This window comes from Miniopterus schreibersii (genome assembly GCF_964146895.1).
Source record: "Miniopterus schreibersii genome assembly, chromosome: 12".
Classification (NCBI taxonomy): Eukaryota; Metazoa; Chordata; class Mammalia; order Chiroptera; family Miniopteridae; genus Miniopterus; species Miniopterus schreibersii.
Window position 1 is genome coordinate 3493989 of NC_138112.1, and position 21462 is coordinate 3515450.

Sequence of the window (21462 nt, forward strand, 5' to 3'; positions counted from 1 at the left end):
CTCAGGACAGCTTCCCACGCGTGCATTCCTCCCTCCCTCTGACCCACGAGGAGACCGAGGTCCTGCTGTACTGAGTGTGTTTGCAACGGGACACATACTAGAATGTGCAGTGGGATCTGGCTAGGAAACAGCAGAGAAATCATACTCAGGTGGGTGGGGGGAAGGGTGACCAGAGCCAACCTCAAAATCACAGCAGACAACATGGCAAGGGTGACGATGTTTGAAAGCGGAGGCACTAATATCCCACCCTTGACCCCACAGCTCCACGCAGGCAGATAGCTCTGCCCTCTGCGGGGCCCCTTCTCCTCTCTTGGCTTCTGAAATCTGTAAAAAGCTCTTCTTCACCTGCCAGCCAGTTGTTTCCCTGTCCCTCCCCCTCCTCCTCGGCCGGTGTCACAATCCAACTTCTCCAAGTCACCTGCACTCCAGGGAGACTCCCCTGCTCCCCGCTTCCTTTCTCTCAGCCTCCCCCACCTCTGCCCCTGCCACGTCTCTCCTCCCTCTCCCCTCACTTTGCAAGACACACTGCTCCGGCACTAACAGGCTCATGGGGGATGGGACCAAAGCCCCTGGAGTCTCCCCGGCACTGCGTGCCACTGTACACTTCTGGTCTGGACTAGGTCTTGGGCTGCAGGGGGACACCTGGCCATTCAGCCGACAAGGCAGCCAGGCTGAGAAAGCCTTACCCAGGCCTCCAGTCCTCAGCCCTCCTGAGCGCCCCTCTCCCTTGATGGGAGGGCAGGGGGCGTGGTAAGGCTGAAGCAGAGCAGGAAACAGCGCTGGGTGCTGGGTAAGACGGCTGAGACCCTGCCCTGGGATTTCATATCCCGCCCCGAATGGCCCAGAACGAAGAGATCCCATGACTCACCCCGTCTCAGCTGAGCAGCGGTGAGGGAAGCAGACGCCTGCTCCCGGGAGTTGGCACCCCCCCCCTCCAGCTCGGGACTGTCCAGTGAGCATCTCTCTGGTCAGGATATTTCAGCTCCTTCCTCCCTCTGCCCTCCTCCTCCCAATGAGCTCATCTGTCTGGGGCTCTCCACCCCCCCTTTGCCTGAAAGGATGTTTAGACAGAAAACAGAAAGAGAATGGAGGGGTGGAGGAGGCAGCTGCCTACCTGCCTGCGCCCAGAGCCTTTAGAAAGTGGAGGCAGGCGAGGGGGGCTCAGGAGGAGTTTATCTTTACTCCGACTTACTGATTTGAGGGGGGCCGGGGAGCAGTGGGCAGGAGGCCAGCCCTAGTCCCTCGCTGGACTAAGCCACAAGCCTGCTGGTTGGCTTGGTGCGTGCTGTCCGGTTAACGCCCTCGGCACCCGTGAAACTTCAGTAGCTGCAGAGATCGTGGCTGGGGGCGAGCAGGCGCTCTGAGCTGAAGGGAAAAGTAGTAGTAGGGATGGGCAGGGTGCCCTAGAAGGAGACTCCCAAAAGTTAGTCCGGATAGCGTGCACCAGCCCCGACCTGAAGGGCAGAGAGACTTGGGGCCATTTAACTTTAAGTTAATGCATGCAGAGAATCTCAGCTCCTGCAGTCCCATCGTCCTGAGGTTGGGGCCCTGCTTATAACCAGGGGGTAGCTCAGGAAAGGTGGAGAGGGGAAGCAGCTCCAGGTGTTTATCCGAGGCCGGCTGGTGGAAGCGGAGCTGTGGGGCGGGGAGCAGGGACTCCCTGCAGAGCCTGTGTTCTCTGTAAAAGCCAAGTCAGCGCCGTTACCTGCAATGCCCCAACGGGAGCCCGCGAAGGCTTATGGGGGAGGAGGGGAGCAGCGGGCAAGGGCAAGGGCAAGAGGGGAGCCAGAGGGGAAGAGGCTCCCTGCCAGGCTCTGGTTACTTAGGAGGAACGCCTCTTAAAATAGCTCCAGAAACCTCATCAGAGCTCTCCCTTTCCTTTCCTCCCTTGCTGGGGGCTTGGCTGGCTTTCTGGGAACTGCCAGGGGCCGGAAGGCTGGAACCTTCCATCTCCCCACCATGAGAGAATGTGGGACTGTCCCATGGGTGAGTGCCTTTCCGTGTGAGGGCATCTCCCAGAGGCCAGGCGCTGCAGCTCTGCTCCCATTACTGCTGGTCCCACTTCCCCACCACACTGACCCCTCTCGCTCGCCCTCCTTCCTAGTTTCCAGCTCCCTGGAGGGCAGGAACCCAGGGGATCACTTGATCTCAGGACTGTTCGGCTAATTGCTGCAAAGAACCTACATGACCCCCTCTCACACCCAGAAAACAATCTCCTTCCCTTAAATCTAGGCCTGTCTCCTCCAGCCTGCGCCCCGACAGCTCCTTGCCATGGGATCGCTCCCTCTGCATCCTTGAAAACGTGCTTTTCAGGCTGCTTCTGAGCCAGTTCCCCTAAAACCTGGGGGTGCGTTATCCCATCACCAAGAATTAAGCTAGTTGGGGTGCAGCTGAGGCTGTATCCAAGTCACCATCCCCATCCACAAGGGACTTTCAGGAGAAGGAGGGCACGGAGGAAACTGGCACCATTTCCTGTCCCCAGGATCTAAAGATATCCAGGGAGCTTTGTCTCCTCCCCGGCTCCCTCTCAGGGCAGGGGTCACTTTCCTTCCCTTTAGGCTCACCTCCTCTCTCACTTCAGCCTCTTGCTCTGAGAAATATGACTCCTGCTATAAAAATAAAGTGGGCAGTGTGGATGCCTGGGCCTTTTGATCTAGTGTGGAGACTGCCCAGGGAAGGAGAGGGTGCATGTGCAAACCCAGATTTGCAAACCTGGGGGCGGAGGCTTCTTGGGCCACAGACCTCTGAGAACCCTAAGGGCTGGAATGGACTGTGGACTTGCCATGCCTAGCACTCTGCTAGCGCTTTTAATGCAAGAATATCTCAGTCAGGCTCAATAGCCAAGTCCATTTCTGATGTTTGCATGACCTGGGGCAAGTATACAGATGGAAATGACATATATGTCTAAATATAAGTTATAAATTAAGGTATCAAAGTGTTAAAATGTACCCATTACCCACCCCCTCCCCCTTTGATTAAGTTTCCTTGGTCTTAATTTTAAGAGTAGGTCCAAAAACCATGACTTGGTCCACTCTTCTCTGGTCCCGAGGGGCAGGGGCTCTCCTGCATGCCTGGGAATGCTGTACCCGCATGTCAATTCCATCCAGTTCCCACTCTCTGCAAACAGCTGTCCTCCGCCCGTGTGTCCACATCCGCATGGTCAGCTCCTGAGACGATACTGGAGTGCGGCCTAGAATAGGAGGGGCATGGACCACTTTCCTTCCTGTTCCAGGAGCCTTTTTTCCAGTGGGGAGGAGTATGGCCAGAGGAGGGCTAGAATGAGGCCCTCTAAACTCAGGAGCCCTGGGCAGAGACCCCTGTTGCTCACATTTAAGGGTGCTCTTAACAATCCCAGGAGGTAAATATCTTTCTTTCACCATCTACAGATGAGGCTTCTGCAGACGTTGCATAACTTGCTCAAGGTCATAGCACAATAAATGCTGGAGCTGGGATTTGACTCCCCAGTGCCTGGCTCCTGAGCCACTATTTGGTTCCAGCTGTACCGAAAGAAAGGCAGTCTCTCTCCCGTGGAAAACAAACAGGCGCTCAGCATTTCCCATACAACCGCAGAAGGTGGTGGTGGGGGGCGCCTGGGGTGGGGGAGCTGTAGCAGGGGTCAGGTCATGAAGTGGGAGCCGGTTTCCAAGTCTGAACCAGTTTTCAGACATGAGAAGGACCACAGTCAGGAGGCAGCCAGGATCTGCGTAGAGGGAGGAAGCTCGTACGGTTGGGAGAGGGAGGGTCTCAGACACTAGCTACCAAACTACCCCAAAGGGTATTCCTCCCTCTTAACTCCAGACTGTCTGGGAAAGGCTCGCCTGTTGGCAGTCGCACCTCAGCCCCCCCACCTGGCTGACCTCCAAACCGGGAGCCCACAGAGAGGCCGAGGGAGTCTTCCCGGGCCCTGGAGGCGAGGGACGCTCCTGGAGGCGCGTGAGCCAGCAGAGTCGGAGGGAGGCCTCGCGGGTGGGAAAGCCGGCCGTGGGGGTGCCGGAGGGCGGAGCAGGGCGCGACGGGGCGCTACTGGCCCGATTCCCTAACCCGGAGCCCCAGGATTTCCGCGGCCTCGGTGAACAAATGGGAGCGATCGGGGCGGTGTGCAATGGGAGGCCCCACTCCGGGAGCCGGGCACGCGTGGTTCCGCCCGGCCGCACAGGGCAAGACCGCACACGCCCAGCGGCTGCGGCAGTGCCCGCTGCGGACACCCGAGTGTCCCTTCGCGGTCCCGGGAGGGGAGCCGCTGTCCTACCCGTGTTCCCGAAGCACCACAACACCGCCGTCCAACACCGCAGAAGCTCCACCTCTACTCCCCCCAAAACTATCCTCCTAATTGGCGCTCGGCGCGTGGGAAGCTGCGGCGGCCGCCGGGGACCCCGCAGTGCGCGCCGCAGCACCCAGGCCGAGCGGGGCGGGGCGTGGGAGCCGGGCCCGCGACCCTCGGCCCCGGGCCGCGGCGGGCGCGCGGGGCCCCGTGCGCAGCGGGCGGGCGCCTGGCTCCGCGGCGGCCGCCTCCCCTCCTGCGGCTGGAGCGCTTCCAGGGCAGAGGCGCAGCCACGCTGCCCTGCGCTCGCGGAGCGGTCCTCCCGCGCCCGCTCCCGCTCCCCGGACCCCTCCTCGCCTCCCCCTGCCCTCCGCTCCCCAGCCGCCCCCGCCTCTCGCTCCCTCCCCCTCTCCCCGCTAACTTTCCCGAGCCCCTGCGGGCCGCACAGAGCTCCCGCAGCTGGGGGCCACTGCAGACGCCGGCCGCCCGCTCGGCTGGGCGCTGAATCCCGCGTCCGCGCCCCTGGAGCGCTCCCGAGAGGAAGGAACGATGCCCGGCGCTGGGGGCCGCGGCGCGGTCCGGGCGAGATGGCTGGGCACTGGGATTTTGGGTAAGGCGGCCCCAGCCTAGTCTCTTCTCCGGCTCCTTCCCCCTCCTTCCCCCAGAGGAGGGGGCACTTGGGGAAGCAGCGCCTGGGAGGGGGCGGCCTTCGCGCTGCGGCGCGGAGCGAGCGCGCCGCCGGCGTCCTGCCCGAGCCCGGCCGGCGCCGCCCCTCCCCCGCGCCGCGGGACCTCGCGCGCCCCCTCCCCGCGGCCCGCCGGCCTCGCGGCCACTCCCGAGCTGTCTTTAGCTGTCTTTAGCTGTCTTTAGCTGTCTTTAGCTGTCTTTGGCGCCTTCGGCTCCAGACTTTCGGAGCTGGATCTTGGGGCTGCAGTGCGGGTCTCCCGAGTTCAGGGGTTGCTGTGTGCCCGGGGACGGGGTCTGTACCTTGGGTGTAGGGAACGCCTGGTGGTTTGCCCGTGCGGCTGTTGGGATGGTTTCTACCCCTGCCCAGAGCTGTGTGCAACTTAGGATGCTTGTTACCCAGGCATCAGACTTACACCAATTGGGGGGGGGGGTCTCCCCCTCCTCCTGGCCCTTTTTCTGTTTGGCTCCTCTGCCCTCTACCTCCTTCTGCCTCCTGCCTTCCCTGCAGCTCCGCACTCGGGCCTGGAGGGGGCTGGAGGGATTGGTGCTGTGTCTCTTCTCACAGAGGTTCCCTAGGGAGGGCCTTTCTAACCCGTGCCTGGCTCTTCAGTTTTGCGATGAACGTGAAGACTGAGAAGACACATCCAGAGGACACAGAAGGAAGAGCGTTAGTATCCGTGAATCTGCACTTGAAAGTTCTGAGTGTCAAACAGCAAGCGATTAGGGAACGGCATTTATTAGCCAGGATGTAATTTCATAAATCGTAGATGGATTTCAGTGTAAGGCGACTCCGTCCCTGGCACCTGTACCTCTTCTTGTTTATATTGGTCAGATTTGGCTTTTGGCAGCTGCCCCCACTGGCCTAGGCTCATGATGGAGGCGACTGTGCTGAAAGCAGGAGACACAAACCTTTAAGGGAGGTCTTGGCGTTTCTGCAGATTTGAGTTGCTCCAGAGCTGCCACAGTGACCCTGGTGGTGGAGAGTATTTCCTTACTCAGGACTCACAATTTAGCTGCACCCCTGACGCTAGGTTAATGCTGGTGTTTTCTCCTGTACCTTTGGTACAGCTGCATGCTGGTTTCACAGTGGCCCCTGTGGGATGGCTCCTCCTCACAGGGTGGGCACAGGGCCACTCCACACTAGCTCCCCCTCATCTCATTTCTGATCAGCCAGGTTCCACTGTGACCATGGCGGGGTTGAGGGGTTACTGGGGAATCCATACCCACAGCCATTGAACTAGCCCTCTTAACACCTCTTGCTGCGTGGTCAGTGGTGGATACCAGTGCCCGCGCTGTTCGAATATTCATAGAGCCAGTCTTCTATGGGAAATTGCACTGCACACTGTGTGTGTGTGTGTTGGGGCATTGTGAGCAGAGTCTTGGTACTTTTCTCCAGGTGGAAGCCCCTCCCTCCTCTGAGGACTGGGCGGCTGGTGGATCCAGCTGGGGCAGGCCCACTGGTGCAGGATTGGATTAAGCCCTGAGCTTCTCTCTGGGGGTCCAGGAGAAAGCAGAGTGATTTGTAGGCGGCCAACCAGCAGGCTCCAGAACTGGCCCCACCTGCTCTGCCCCTGGCCCTGCTGGACCCTCCTTGGACCTTGCCCAGGCAGCTACTGCTGAGCCCTCACAGTGACACTGCCCTGAGTTTGGGACACAGATGCCATCCTTGCTCTCAGTCCAGCGGGGAGATGTGGAGACAACTAAATCCATATCACAGAGCTCCCCTAAGGTTGAGGACACCGTGCTCCAGAGAGGGAAGGTGACTCTAACCGTGCATGGCCAGTGGGTGGTCAGGTGGGACAGACTCCAGGTCTTTTGGGCTCTGGTATACTAACTTGCCTCGCAGTTAATCCTAGTCTGATGAGGGGGTGGTCAGCAGGGGTTGTACTAATGGGCTAAAGAAGACGAGAAGCTCTGGGGCCTGGGCATGGAGGGATAGAGGCTGGGTGGGGGTGCAGAGCTGTTGTTCTCACTATGGGACTGGGAATGGAGCAGTAAACTTCCAGGAGTCCTCTGCCCCCCAGCCCGTCTCCCCACATCAAACTCAGCCTCACAGACTGAGACTCAAATGATTATGATAACCTGGCAAGACACCCTTTCTTAATTGAGAAGTGGTTTCTAAGGCTGTAGGATTGCGACTGAGGCTTGTGGGTCCCAGTCCTCCTTATACATGTAGCTGGTGACATATCTGTCCTGCCCCCTTCCTTGTTTCCTGATTTGCTTAATTGCTGTGATCTGTGTTTAATTTCCATGTGTGAGGGTGCTATGCTGTACACCCTCTCTCCCTTGCTATGTGCTTATTAGGGCTTGTTTAATGAGAAAGCAATTAAAGAGAGGGTGCTCCATCCCACTCAGGAGGGAAAGGAAAGGGTGAGTAAGGAGTTCATGGAAGGAAAGGAAGGGGGAGAAGTGGAGGGAGACCCCAGGTGTGAATCTGGAACCAGGGTAGTTCTTTTTCTAGAGATGCAAGCCTGTGGGGCATCCCCAAACCCTTATGACTGTCCACCTCCTGGTGGGATCAGAATGACAGGCAGAGTCTGGACACAGATTCTACCACTCTGCCCTGCTGCTGAGGGTATAAGGATCTCTGTAAGCCATGAGCTGGCCCTGCCAACACACCTATTCTGGGGCCTGCAAGGGAAGGGCCAAGCACACTGCTTGGACTTGTTTGCAAAGCTGGTTTTGTCGAGCATCCTGGTATGTCTCAGGGGCATACTTCTATCCCAGCAACGCTCCTGGGGGTGGGCAGGAAGCAGGCAGGTTGCCTAGGGAGAGAGAGCTCAACTTTTTCCTTTGTCTCCAGGCCCAGGGGCCTTGCCTGGCCCAGCCCTGCCTCCCATAGGCCCCAGGGCCTGCACCCCAGGAGGGGTCTTGTCCTGCTAGCCTCTGTCCACTTTCTGCCTCCCGGCTCTAACTTCCAGCCCATCTGACACACTCTGGGGCCAGAGTGTGTCAGCTTCCCTGTTAGGGGGCCAGTTTCTGCCTCAGAGCTGAACTTGGAGTAGGTCCCACCCTGTCCCTCCTTCCTCTCTCCATACCAGGTGGGTGTGACAGGCTTGGGAGTGGCATTTGCCTTGGATATATGATGGCCATTAGATTCCTGCTGGTATGAATATTTGATAATAGCACTTGCATGTACCAAACACTCTTTTACTGTAAGAAAATGTGGGAGTCCTGAGTCAATCCTCAGACAAAACCCGGATGAGGGTGGGGCTGGGCTGAAGGCTTCTGAGAATGGTCAGCAGAAGGGCGGCTCCCGGAGTGGTCATAGGTGAGGGCCGCGCAGTGAGCAAAGGCACAACTCCGGGCTCAGGACTGAATCCCACAGGCTGAGGAACAGGAGAAACAGGCCTCCAATCCCAAACACACATGCACTCCTTGAAACTGTAAAGACTTAGGTTTTGGACAAGCAAAACTTAGGGGAAACAGCAGCCACATGGAGATACTTCCGGCCGAGGGGTACAGGGTGGACGTACACAACAGTGCGATGGCCTAGAGACATCCTTGGCTCACCTTGGTCATGAAGCTTGGGTGCCCTGATTCCAGACCTGTGGGGGAGGCCAGCCCTCTCTCCTTCCTTTCAGCCACTGCCCTTCTCCACCTGCAGCCCAAGCTCAGAGGGATCGACTCACTGGAGCCTTTCCTGTGTTTTGTAATCTCATGTTTGGCTTTATACCAAGGTGGGGAGGGAGGAAAGACAGCCGTCTCTGGTCTGGGGATGTGCACACCAGACGTGGTAGCTTGGACTTTATCAAGGTCGGCAGGCAGAGTGGGTCCTGCCTTGTGCCTGGCCAGTCCTCTCCTGGCCCCTGGTCCGGCACTGCTCCAGGGGCCTCTCGTGGATCCAACCTGCCCATGCTCCCTCCTTCCCCCAGCACAGCCTCACAGGTGAGGCCGCAGGAGACAGGCCCCTGGGCTTTGCTGTGGGCCAGCCCCTCAGACACTGGGGCAGGACTGCCCGGATGCAGGAGGGCAGCAGTGGGAAGGCCAGGCTTGCCCACCCTCTGGGCGGGCTCTGCACTTAACTTGGGCGGGCTCTGCACTTCAAGGAAAGTCTCTGCCTTAGTCCCGTCTGGGCTACGGTGGGAGTTCTGGGTGTGAGTTGACCAGCTGGATGTGCACCGTGCTTAGCTGGACCTTAAGGAAATAGTTTTCTCCGCTGTTCTGGACTCTTCTTTTTCTGGCCATCAGAAATATTTCACTTTTGATGTGTTCTTTGATACACCACTCTGGCTGGGCCAGGGAGGGGATCTGGCCCCTACCTGAGTTCCCGCATCTTCCCCAGATCGCAGTTCCTAGGCAGGGGTGCCCGAGAGCACTGGCGGCTGGGCTGGTGCTGTGTGCTCCTGGGAGGCCTGTGGCTGCCAGGAAGCTCTCCTCCTGCCAGCATCCCTGCCACAGCTCCATACTCTGTTCCTTGGTCTGTGGGGGCAATAGGGGGTGAGAAGCCGAGCTGGGGTTTCTGACCAGAGGGCCATCTTCTGGGCTGGGGGGTTGGATTTTGTTTCTGGCTCCTGTTCCCAGACCTTGGGTGTGTGTGTGTGTAGGGGTGGGGGTTGGGGTTGGGGTGCAGGGGCAGAGGTTAACAGAAAAGGAGGAGTGCGGGCCCCACAGCAGCCTGCCCTTGGAGAGGTGCTTCAGAGAGTGGCCCACGTCTGGACAAGGCTTAGTGTACTCACTGGGCCTGCAGCCTTGAGCGACCTCGGAGCCTATTGCTTCATTTTGTGTATTGGGGGTAAAAATAGTAACTACCTCATGGGATTAGTGTGAGGATTAAATGATACTTAGTATATAAAATGCCTGTCCTACCTTATAATAAATACTCAGATTCATCATTTATTATGTGGCCCTGGCAACCTAACCTAAGCCTCAGTTTCATCATCTGTAAAATGAGAAAAATTATACCTTCTTTTTGGCATTCTAATAAAAGTTGGAGTTAATACGTAGAAATCCTCTCCTGGGAGTGACTCATTTCAGAAGCCCGCCCAGGCACCAAGCATCACTGCCTCCTGTGGGCCACTCAAGAGGAAACTGCTTTAGGCTGCACCAGGATGGAAACACGTGAGACTGGAGAGGCCCTTCCTTGAGAGTGAGGACTGGGAGAAAGCAAGGTCAACGACCTTTAAAGCACAGACTGACCCTGGCCCTCTGGGGAACAAGACAGGTTCTGGGATGTGCCAGCAGGGCTGGGAGCTGACCTGGGCTAGGAGGTTCTCAATCGGCCCGGCCACTAAACCCAGCAGCTCAGCCAAGTCTCCTTCCGTCTGGGGCTTAGGTTGGTCGTTCTGACTCTGAAATGAAGCAGCGGGATTAATGGATCAGCCTGGGTCCTTGAGCTCTGACATTCGTGGGAACCCAGGCTGGAGGTTCAAGCAGTTGGGGAAAGCAGCTTCTGGGAGGAGGTGCCCCAGGTGGCTGCTCTCACCGGCCCTCGAGACCCTGAGTCAGACCCCAGTTCAAATTTCACCGACCCCTAGAAGTAGTGAGCTCTGGGCAAGGCAATAACAGCAGCCACCTTACAGGTACAAAGTGAGAGCGAAACGAGGTTACTCACACACAGCCCTTACCAAGGATCTGGGCCCAGGAAAGAGGCGCATTCTCGGAGGTCACTGGGAACCTGAGCAGGGCCCTTCTGAGTCCTCACCTAGGTGACTCCAAGTACCGTTTCATCTAGGGGCAAGAATTCATGGCATCCAATTCCGACCCCTCCTCCCACAGCCTTGATGTACAGTGGGGTTTTCTCCAGGACTTTGTAGGATAGGAGGAGGGCCAGGTCCCCTCATGAGGTGGCCCCACTGGCCCAAAAGACTGAGATGGTATTGATATGCTGGTAAGAGGTATGGGCTTGGAGGGGGTGGAGGAGCCTCTGGGGACTGTCCCAGGAAGAGGGGACAGTGTGGCTGTGGAGTGTGGGGGCAGGACAGGCTACTCAGGATTGGGAAGGGACAGAGGGTCCAGTGCCCTTTTGGCACCCCTCCCACTTGCAAGCATCCAGCTGCCTGAAACCTGCCCCCTCCTCCCCCCATCTTCAGCCCTCTTACTTTCTCTCCTCATTGCTTTAGTCACCAGGTGGCTGCTGCCCAGTGCTGAGACTAGGCCCATCCCACCAACACCCCTATTCCCTACCCCCTACCCCCATCCTACCTGGCCGTCAGTTCTGTCCTGGGCGTCCTGTTCGGTGGCCAAGGGTGTTGGACTCAGAAGGCCAAGCAAGGTCCATTGGAGTGTCCCTCTGGCCCTCCACTCCTCCAGACTAGTGGGGCTGGTGCGAGCCTCCAGGGCTCTGGGAACAGTGTCTGGGACGGGGCTGCAGTTTTCTTCACTGCAGGGAATCTTGCTCCGTGCCCTCCCCGAGGTCCTGAGAGCGCAGAGGCCTGCACACTGTTCTTGGGGAAGTTCCTGGGGCAAATCCAAGAACCCCTCGTGCACTTGGGGTGGGACAGGGATGTGCCCGCCTGGTAGGAGGTTGGGACTGACAGCACCAAGGCAAGGGCCTACTTTTCTTGGGTTGGGGTGACCCCTAGTGGTCACTCAGAATGCCACAAGGGCTGCTTAGTGGCCCAGAATTCAATCCCGCCCAGGCAGGGTGCGAGAAATGAACTAAGGCGGGTGGCCCAGGTAGTGCCAATTGAAGCAAAGAGAACCATCTTCTGAAGTTCACACTGAGGGTGACTGGACCCCCCTGCTTGGCTAAGCCACCTGCCCTTCCCGAGACCCCTTCCCCAGCTCCAGCCTGCAGGTTCCAGAGGGGTTGTATTAAGGGAGGTGGTGCCCTGCACAGGTCTCTTCCTGCTCCCTGCGTGCCTGTCCCTGGAGGTGTCTGTGGGGAAGGCCACCACCATCTACGCTGTCAATGGCACGGAGATCCTGCTGCCCTGCACCTTCTCCAGCTGCTTTGGCTTCCATGACCTGGGCTTTTGGTGGTCTTACAACAGCAGTGACACATTCAAGATTGTAAGTAGTGTGGGGAGGACAGGACTGGACAGACCAAATGCCCCCCCCCATTGGGTAGCCCTGCCTCCATCCCAGACTCTGGTCCCTGGAGACTGACCCCACTGTGATGGTCCCCAAGCTCACCCTTTGTCACCCTTCTCCCAGTGTTCTTTGTAGAGCCTACCCAGAAAGATCTAAGTGGGAGGGGTGCGTAGATCCTGTTGCCAGAATTTGGGGGTCTGTTGGAATTCTTGGCCGGGGTCCTCTATTTGGTCTGAAGAAATGCGTGAAACTTGAATTGCTTGTGTAAAAATTAATAATTTAATTTATAAAACAGGAGTGAGAAGGGCCTTTGAAAGGTTTGGAGAGAGGGAATGAGAAGACTGACAAGGGAACTGGAGAATGAAAGGAGAGGAAGCTGAGAGGAGAGACCTACCGGAGCATCCACAGGGCTGTGGGTGGGGACAGGTCCATCAGCAGGGTTTACTGAGGATGCACTCTGCAGTCTAGAAGGGGCCATGAAGACGAACACAGGGAAGCCACGAGTGACCAACTTGACATAGTTGAATGCAGAGCTTGGAGGGTGCCGATGGGCTGCTGTAGGATTGACCCGGGCCTTCACGGAGGGCCAAGGACCGTGGCAGCAAACCTGGGGGAGTGGCAGAGGGGAAGGAGCTGGTGTTTTCAGGAGGCGCGCTGCGTTCCAGTGACACCTCAGCAGGAGAGCTGGGTTTAGGGTGAAGCACCCCATGTCCAGGTCAGACTAGCAGAGCTCTCGGCACTGGGAGGAGAGCAGGCGGGACGGAGCCCGCTGACCACAGGCTCCCCTGCAGGAGGCGGGGCTGGGACCCACGAAGGGCGGGAGTGATGTCACGACCCTGAGGACCCTGATTCTGTCTTGTCCACCTTCCCTTCCCCATCCACCTCCCAGCTCATTCGTGGGACCGTGAAGACCGAGAAATCTGACCCCAGGGTGCATCTGAAAAATGACGACCGCATCACTCTGGAGGGCTCCACGAAGGAGAAGATGAACAACCTTTCCATCCTGCTGAAGGACCTGGAGTTCAGCGACACGGGCAGGTACACCTGCCACGTGAAGAACCCCAAGGAGAAGGACCTCCAGCACCAGGCCACCATCTTCCTCCAAGTGGTCGATAAACGTACGCGGGGGGGGGGGGGAGACTGAGATGGGGCAGTGGAGGGGGCAGGACTGGGGGTGCCTGACTCGGTGTTCCCCTGAAATGGCAACATGGGCCACAGGGGTGTCTTCTTTCACTTGAGTCCACTGTTGGCTGTGCCAGGGACAGCGCCAGAGGCCAATGGGCAGCTGCTCTGACCTGGAGCCAGTCACCTGAGGCAGTCTGTATGGGGTGTCGCCTCCTCCCCTCTGGGGGTCACCGCTCTGTGCTTAGCCATAGGGGCGGGGAAGGGGGTGACCTGTGCGGTGCTGCTGACAGCAGGGCACTGAGCTCAGCTCTCACTGATCTCCGCTCCTTTGCTCCCCACGTGCTTCTCCAAGCTGGTCCCCTCTCCATTTCTGCAGATGCGCGGTCACCAGCTCGTTGGTGACCGCTGAAAGCCTAGTTAAAATCCAGACTGACCCCAAAGTCTTCCCGCCGTAGGAGAGATATAGGGAGTCTTAATTTTTTCTGCACAGGCAGAAAAGAGCTAGAACGGGGCAGTGCTGTTCCCACGCGGCGGCCTGGGCCCTGAGTGAATTATTAGAGCCCTTGCGGGTGTGCCTGTGGGAGGCTGCGTGGGGAGGGCCCGGGAAGAGGCCCCTCTGCCAGGTGTCGGCCTGGTGGCGCCGGTTCCAGCTGCCCCGCTTCCTGCCGGGGCCTGGGGAGGGCCAGGGCCTGGGCGGGCGTGTCCCGGAGGGCGGGCTTGGGGGCCCTTGGGCTGCCACTGCTGGGCGCCAGGCGACTCCTGCTCCCCTGCCCGCCCCGTCCCGCGCAGTGGAGGAAGTGGACAACACGCTGACAGTCATCATCCTGGCCGTCGTGGGCGGGGTCGTCGGGCTCCTGGTCTTCATCCTGCTGCTCAAGAAGCTCATCACCTTCATCCTCAAGAAGACTCAGGAAGAGAAGTAAGCTGGCGCCGGCGGCCGCGCCCACCGCTGTGCCCGCCCTGCCGCCCGCCCGCAGCTCGGGCTCCCAGCACCCTCGGCCACGTGCCGCCTGCCCCTCGGCTTCCCCCTCCCCTCCGGCCCCTCGCCCATCCCGACTCCTAGCCCTGCAGCCCCCTCCATCCCCGCGGCCCCCCTCCCTCCCCCAGCCTCACCCCCTCTGCCCACGGGGGGGGGGGGGGCGGTTACTGAGTATGTGGGTTCACCGCTGCGGAGATGCGACCTGTTTGCTCCCCCTCGCCCGCTGTCTCCCTGCCCGTCTGGTGACCTCGCTTTCCGCCTGCACCACCCCAACCTAAAGTCCTACTGAAGGAGCTAGGAAGCCCCCCCTTTTTAAATCAGAGACAGTAAATTCCATGCACAGAAACTCTAAGATGGGAAAGGCCTTCTAGGGAGATGGGAGTCTCTTACTGGGAAATTCTGAAAATTCAAATGGGGGAGATGAAATCTAAAAGGGCCGGCGCTGCCTCCCAGACACCTGAAGGGGGGACCCAGAGGGTGCGGGCGCAGGCGCAGGCGCAGGACGGCCGGGGCGGGCTGCCGAGCGGCAGTGGGGACTGGGCACAGCCTGACCAGGGAGGGGCGCTGGAAGCTGTGCTCGTAGGGAGGCAGGTGAGGGGAGGCAGGCTGCCGCTGGAGCAGAGAGGTGACAGCAGGGAGGCCGCAGAGGAGGGCGGGCGGCTCTGTTTCTCTTGGCTCAGTCCCTGCTGGGCAGAGGGAGCTGGGCTGGGAAAGGCCGTGAGGATGTTGGGGTGCTGGGTGAGGGGCGGGAGCCATGGCACTTCGTCCTGGCTCTGGCTGAGATGAAGAACTCCTGGGTGGTCTCCCTGCGTGTGGGCACAGGCTGTGAAGGGTCCGGAAAAATTCAGAGGGGCCAGGAGCATGGAGCAGGACCAAATTCTGTTTTTAATAATGAATAATGAATATTACTATTAATGGTGAGCAAAATTGGAGAGGAAAGCATTCAACATATGGTTCAAAAGCACTTTTCTTTTCAGAAAAGAAAACGGTGATCCTTGGGTGCCCCCAGGCGGGCTAGCCATTCTCTCGCCGGGACACTGGTGGGTCAGGAGGCTGCCACCAATACTAACACTTCCTTCACTCATCAGATGTCTCCAGTGTGTCTCCAGACATTTTCGTATAATATCCACAATTTTTATTTTACTGTTGGCTAAGTGAAGCTCAGGGTGGTTAAGTGACTTGCCCAATGCCACACAGCTAGTAAGTGACAGAGCTGGGGTTTGAACCCTGGATTGTTTGTCTTCAAAGCTTAAACCATTGCCACCATACCCTACTGATTCACGGGGTAGTCTAGAGCTCATGCATTCATTCCTTTGTTCAGTAGCTATTTTTTGTTGTTGTTAATTCTCACCTGAGGACATTTTCCCCATTGATTTTTAGAGAGAGTGTAAGGGAGAGATGGATGGGGGGAGAGAGAATTACAGAGAGAGAAATAGCAGTGTGAGAGGGACGCATCACTTGGGTGCCTCCCTGACCGGAGATCAAACCTTCAGCCCCGGTACGTGCCATTGACAGGGATTCAAACCCTCGACCCTTCAGTGTGCAGGCCGATGCTTTAACCACTGAGCCCCACTGGCCAGGGCCCTTCAGTGGCTATTTTTGAGGTACTGTGTGCAAGGCACTGTGCCAGATGCTGTAGGAACTTATGGAAGGAATGACCTTCTGCCCTTGAGTGGAAGATGTGCACACAGAGCAATGGGACAGGGGAGAGGGGTCAGGGCAGCAGGGAGGTGTGGCAGGACGCAGGAGGGGGCACTCAGAGGGAGCAGTGCGCTGGAAGGGGCCCTGGCCACAGAGATGTTCGTGGTAGGCCTTGCAAAACGGATATAATTCAATCCCTGAGGAGGGTGGAAAGAAGGGTGCTCCTGATGGGGGACCCAGTGAGAGAAAAGGCAGAAAGCCTGGGCAGTGGTGGTGCCTGGAGACAAGGCATTTTGTTTGTTAGGGCGGGTGGCAGGGATAAAACCCTGCTGAGGGGGTGGGGCCAGGTGCTTGGGGACCTGGGAGTCCAGGCCAAGATTGGCTTCTTCTGACTGCAGGGAGATGGCAAGGGCTTGCAGGGCCTGGCACAGAGACCTTCAGAAGAAAGGGCCTGGCCATGGTGGGCGGAGGGACAGTGTGCGGAGCGGCCCCAGGGAGCCCGAGGAGGTCCCGTGTGTGCGCGGAGAGGGAGGGAGGGCTGGTCACCTCCTGGGCGCAGTCCTGGGCTTTCACAGGTGGCTGGCTCCCTCTGCCTGGACCATCTCCTCCCTACTTCCCTGCTCATCCGTCTTGGTCTCAGCTTCCATGACACCTCCAACGAGCCGTCCCTGACCCCTAGGAGGAGCCTCCCTACATTTAGTCACTCCCATCCTATTATTTACCACATCGTAGCACAGTCACTGTTCAAAACAAAATTCCCTGAACCACCCAGGTTTTCTGAGAGCGGGACCGTGGGAAACTACCCTCTGCTGGCCTGACAGCCTGGTACCCGGCAGTTCTCAGTGAAGAACAGACTATGGTCAGGAAATAGGCATGGCCTGCACCTCAGGCCTAGGGAGAGACCGACGGTAGGTAGATAGGCCCAGCTCAGCAGAGGTCTTCAGCGGTGTGCCAGGGGCTCTGCCGGTCATTGCTGTTAAGATCTGGAGGACGGTAGGATGATACACTTACAGATTTCCAGGAGCCTGGTGAGCATTGTGGAGCACAAACTCAGGATCTCGAAGGACCCTCATAGGCTGGACGGTCTGTAGGACAAATTGATGAGGGCGTGTCAAATCCTTTGTGATGGCCTCTGGCTCCACGAACCCAGCGCGAGGCTGAAATGCAGTTTAGCAACAGCAGCTATGAAAAAGCCGTTGGATTTTCATGAGCAGAAGGCTGGGTGTGAGGTGGTGGCCGGCCTCCCCGGAGGCCTGGCGCAGCACTGAGGTGGGATGAAGGTGCACTGGAGCGTGCTCTGCCAGGGCAGGGGCTGGCGGTGCCCCTGGAGGCTGTCCCACCTAACCTTTCCTGCCGCCTCCTGCCCCGTCCCCACCCTGCCCACCCTGCCATCCTCTAGGCCAGAACGTGGGCGCTGCCCCTTCCCTGCCCCTTCTCTTGCAGGGCCATGGGGGGGAGGGCCTGCTGGGCCTGGGGCGTCCACGGCCCTGCAGCGGAGCTCTTCGCCCTCTCATAGTGCCCGCTGGCCCAGACCCTTCCCTGGGTGGGCAGGGCTTCCCCTCAGCACCGATGCCCGCCAACAGTGCCTGACTCACAGTCACCTCCTGCCACATGAGGCGACTAGGGGATGGCTGTCCTCCTGAGGGCCTCCATGGGCCAGGCACTGCTGTGAGCTCATCTGCTCACCCTGCAGCCCCACAAAGAGGTGGTGTCAGTCCGTCCGTTACAGAGACGGGGAAACAGGTGCAGTGGTCAGGCAGGCGTCCTGGCGTCCGGCTACCTTAGCTTTCTGGAAGGCCAGGGAGGGACTGGTGCAGGGCCCACGCCCCCCCATACCTGACCCATTACTCCCGTTCCTCCACTCACCAGTGCCCTTCTCCCCCCTCCAGGAAGGAGTGCCTCGTAAGCTCCTCAGGGAACGACAACACGGAGAATGGGCTGCCAGGCTCCAAGGCCGAAGAGAAACCGCCAGCCAAAGTGTGAGCTCTGCGGGGCCAGCAGCCCCGGGAGCCTCACTCTCAGCGAGGAAACAGGCCTGAGCCTGCCTGTGAATCCACATGCCTGAGACATTGCTGCTTGGCTCCAACTGTAGTCTTTTGGGGTGGGGAGGACCGGGTCCTGTCCAGCCTGCCCCACCCCTCCCCAGCCGAGGCTCCCCAGGATAAGGGCTGGTTGGGGGGCGGTGGAAAGCTTAGGCAGTGTGGGGGTCAGGCCCCCATCACCTGGGTAGGTGGTTCTTAACTCTCCCCACCCCGTAAGAGCAATGCCTTGGTTGCTGTCCAGGTTTCTCTTCGAGAGAGACTTGGGGCTTAGTGAGGGCTGCCTCAGTAGCTGGGCCGTGTGTGTGGCTAGTGGAGTGGCCTGACAGACTCCGTATAGGATCCTGGGGTGGGAGGCTGCTGGGGGGCTGCAGTGAGAGGTTTTGGTGGGTTACTGGTCTTGTGTCCCCCATGAGCCTCTTCTCACCCCCAGTGCAGATGCCTGCTTGCCCGGGGCCCACAGCTCCTGCTCCCAACTCCTGCTGCACCGAGACACTGAAACCTCCCAACTAGGGATGCCCGTCTTGGTGCTGGGGTCCCGGCCCACCTGGCCTGCTCCTCCGATCTCTAGGTTCCTGGGGGGGCTCGTGAAGGGGCCCCTCGGGCCTTCCCGGAGCACTGGGCACTGCCTCCCACTCCCCTAGCATTTAAGGGCTGCAGAGGTGGGAGAGCCAATGTCCTGGGCCTTTGGGCCACTGGAATGCCCACCCCAGCCCTGCCAGTGCTGGCCATGCTGCTTCTTGGCACTCAGGGACTCCTGGGCTGGCTCCGCCCTGCTCTTTCCCTGAAGGACAGGTGGCATCATCTAGCTTGGGTGTTAGGCCCTGCCCTCCTGTTGGCTGCCCCTCCTGTCCCTCCACCACACCTTCCCTCCTGACCAAGGCTGTCTGTCAGCGCCCGGGTCACGGGCTCGCCTTTTCCTCCGCCATCCTCCTCTGGATGAGCCTGCGCTTAGGCTCCTGGGGGCTCCTGCTCAGCTGCACCACCCCCTCTCCAGTCCCGGGTAGGGGGGAGCAGGGAGACTGTGCCCACAGCTGTCCTCCTCTTTTCCAAGAACTGGTTTGCATCCTGTGTTTGGGGCTAGACTGTGCCTTAGCTCCCAGGTCCCAGCCCAACATTGCAGCCAGTTCTGCTGTGACACTGCTGAGGGCTCCCCAGGGGCCCTCACCCGGGGTGGTGCAGGGGGCACTCCCATGGGGTCCCTGACAAAGGAGGCAGTGGTGCTGGGAGTGGCCCTCCTGCCAGAGGTCCGATTGTGCTGTCTACTCGGGGTGGGAGAAGTGAGAGGGGCGCGTGTGTGGGCGTGTGTGTGAGAGAGAGAGAGAATGGAGGTCACCATCTGCGCCCAGGCCCTGGCTCTCTCACAGAATTTCTGAGACTTGTTCTCTGGGCCCTGGGAGGGCTGGGAGTGTATGGGGACTGCCTCAGGGCCTCCCCTCCCAGCTGCAACACTGGGTTGGGCAGGGTCCTGGGTTGTCTTCCTGAGGAGAGGAATCAGCGAGGTGGTCCAGGCGGGTGGGGGTGGGTGGGGGGAAGCACGACCCTCCACGCCGCGGAGCTGCTAATAGGCTGGCTGCATCTCTCCCGGCTCAGCTTCCCCATCTATAAGATGGGTGTCATAGTGCTTACCTACCTCACAGGACTGTTGTGAGGCTTGGCGAGTTTTTGTTTAAAAGGTGTTTTGGGCTTGGGAAGGGATCTAGGAGGCCAGGTATCATAACTGGTGGGACTGTTCCAAGTTTGTCCTGTCCTCTCTCTGTCCCATCCCTATAACTCACACACAGTCTCCCCTCCCTCCCTCCCCCCTCCCTCCCCCCTCCCTCCCCCCTCCCCACTCCTCCCCCTGGAATTATTTCAGTCCCTGTTGTTAGAAATCTTGGCTCTGATGCTTAAAGCTTCTTGACCATGGCTTTTGGTTGGTGATTTTCATGAGAGGCTCTTGGGACTGACTGTAGGGGACATGTCTGGTTGCCCCAATGCCTGGGATTATCTACTGGCATTTTGTAAGTAGGGACTAAGAAAGCTAAATTTAGTGCCCACAACAAAGAACTGTGCCGCCCAGATGCTGGGATTATACCCGGGAGAAACGTCGACCTGGGTTTGCAGCAGAACCAAAGCCGTCTTCCTACGAAGACCCTCAGAGCCCCTCCGTGTGCTGTCTCCTCTCGAGGTGGCCTCCAGGGCCTGGGAGGGGGCTGCAGGACCGGTGGGCAAGACAGAGCCAGTTACAAAGTGGGTCCTGGGAGCCCAGGACACATGCAGCTGTGCTGGCAGTGAAGTGAGATCAAACACAAGGCCTTTCTCAGCTCCCCGTCCTTGACCTCAAAATAAGACCTAGCATCCCAGGCCCTGGGTTTCTCCTCGTGTAGGGACTGAGCAGGAGGCAGCCAGCATGAACCTGTGCTGTGAGAGGCCCCGGGAGGAGCTGATGGGGCTCAGACTGTTCACACCTGGCTGGCTGACCAGAGCTGGGGGTGGGGTGAAGGGGTGAGGGGTGCTCCTGAGCAGGCGGCAGGTGGGGGTGCCTGTGGGGGGCAGGGAAGGTGCACGTGGAAATTCATGACTGGAGTGGCTGGGCTTCGCACAGAGGAGGGATGTTGGAGGTGTGTGTCCAGGCCGAGCGTGCCTGAGACGGGCAGGCTGCCTTTCAGGAGCTACTTTCCTGGCCGCAGGGTTACCTGTTGGGGCCCCGGAGGCTGAGAAAGGATAAGAAACGGGCAGAGCAGCTGTGCTCCTGGGTTCCATACTCCATTGACTCCATCCACGGTCACTCACAGCCGTGGCTGCTGCCAGGTGGCTGGGCGGGTGGAAGCTGGCACCTCTCGGGCAACGTCGATAGCTTGCTTCCCCACCCTTTCACCCCCTCGGGATCTGCAGTGCTTTTGACTCTCCTATGCATGGTTTATTCCCCTGGCGTGGGTGACAGCAACGCCCGCAGTCCACTTCCTGCCTAACCGTCGACCAAAACGGTCAGCGGGGCCCCGGGAGGCCTCCGTGCAGGGCCCGCGGGAGGCACGGCGCTGGCTGGTTCCAGCACGGAGTGGCTGTGGCCCGCCGTTTGCTTTACAGCAGGTTTCCGTTGCAGGATTCTACTTAGCTTTGCCTTGGATGAAATAAACGTGGCGTTGACTAGACGTGGTTTGTGGTCTTCGTTTTTGGCTAATTGGGGATCGGGTCCGGTTTTGTTACTTGCTGGCTGTGACTGGATGAGTTTCTTCACTTCTGCGAGCATCACCTCCATCACTTTGTGTCTAAACCGTGACCTGCTCGGGGAGATATCACTCGTAATGCCTTCAGGGCGTCTGGCACATTCACAGGTGTGCAAGTCACGTCAGTGCTGCCACCTTCCTGGAGAGGCTGGAAGGTGGGAATTCAACACCGAGACCATTGCCAGGGCCCTCGCTGCCCCTGGGTAGTAATTCGGGTCCCAATCAAATGCCATTGGACTCCCAACCCGAGGCTAACGCTTGGATCCAGGTGGAATCCACTTCGAATGAGCAAGGCAGCCTTGAGGGGAGCAGGGCAGACAGCTCGCTGCTGCCCACGCGTGTGGGTGCTGTGGGCTGGGCACCACCGGCCTCTCCACGGGCCGTTCTAGGGACAAGCTACCTGGCGCGGGGGGGGGGGGGCCGCAGGCTACACCTCAGGAACGACTCTGCCCGGGCACATTGCATAGCGCCCGCCTGGATTGTTTTCGCGCGGATACCCACGCACTCCTGCCTTCGGAAGCCTTCCCGCTGCTGGGCACGGGCTGG

General features: G+C 59.1%; 1 protein-coding gene across 1 annotated transcript; it reads left to right on the forward strand.

The window, feature by feature from the left end:
• Nucleotides 1-4450: 4450 nt before the first annotated feature.
• Nucleotides 4451-20840, forward strand: SCN4B (sodium voltage-gated channel beta subunit 4). The gene is made up of 5 exons (XM_081153831.1): nt 4451-4871; nt 11730-11902; nt 12813-13041; nt 13838-13967; nt 17558-20840. Exons 1-5 carry the CDS (start codon nt 4811-4813, stop codon nt 17649-17651), a joined length of 687 nt encoding a protein of 228 aa, XP_081009957.1. The 5' UTR covers nt 4451-4810; the 3' UTR covers nt 17652-20840.
• Nucleotides 20841-21462: the final 622 nt, after the last annotated feature.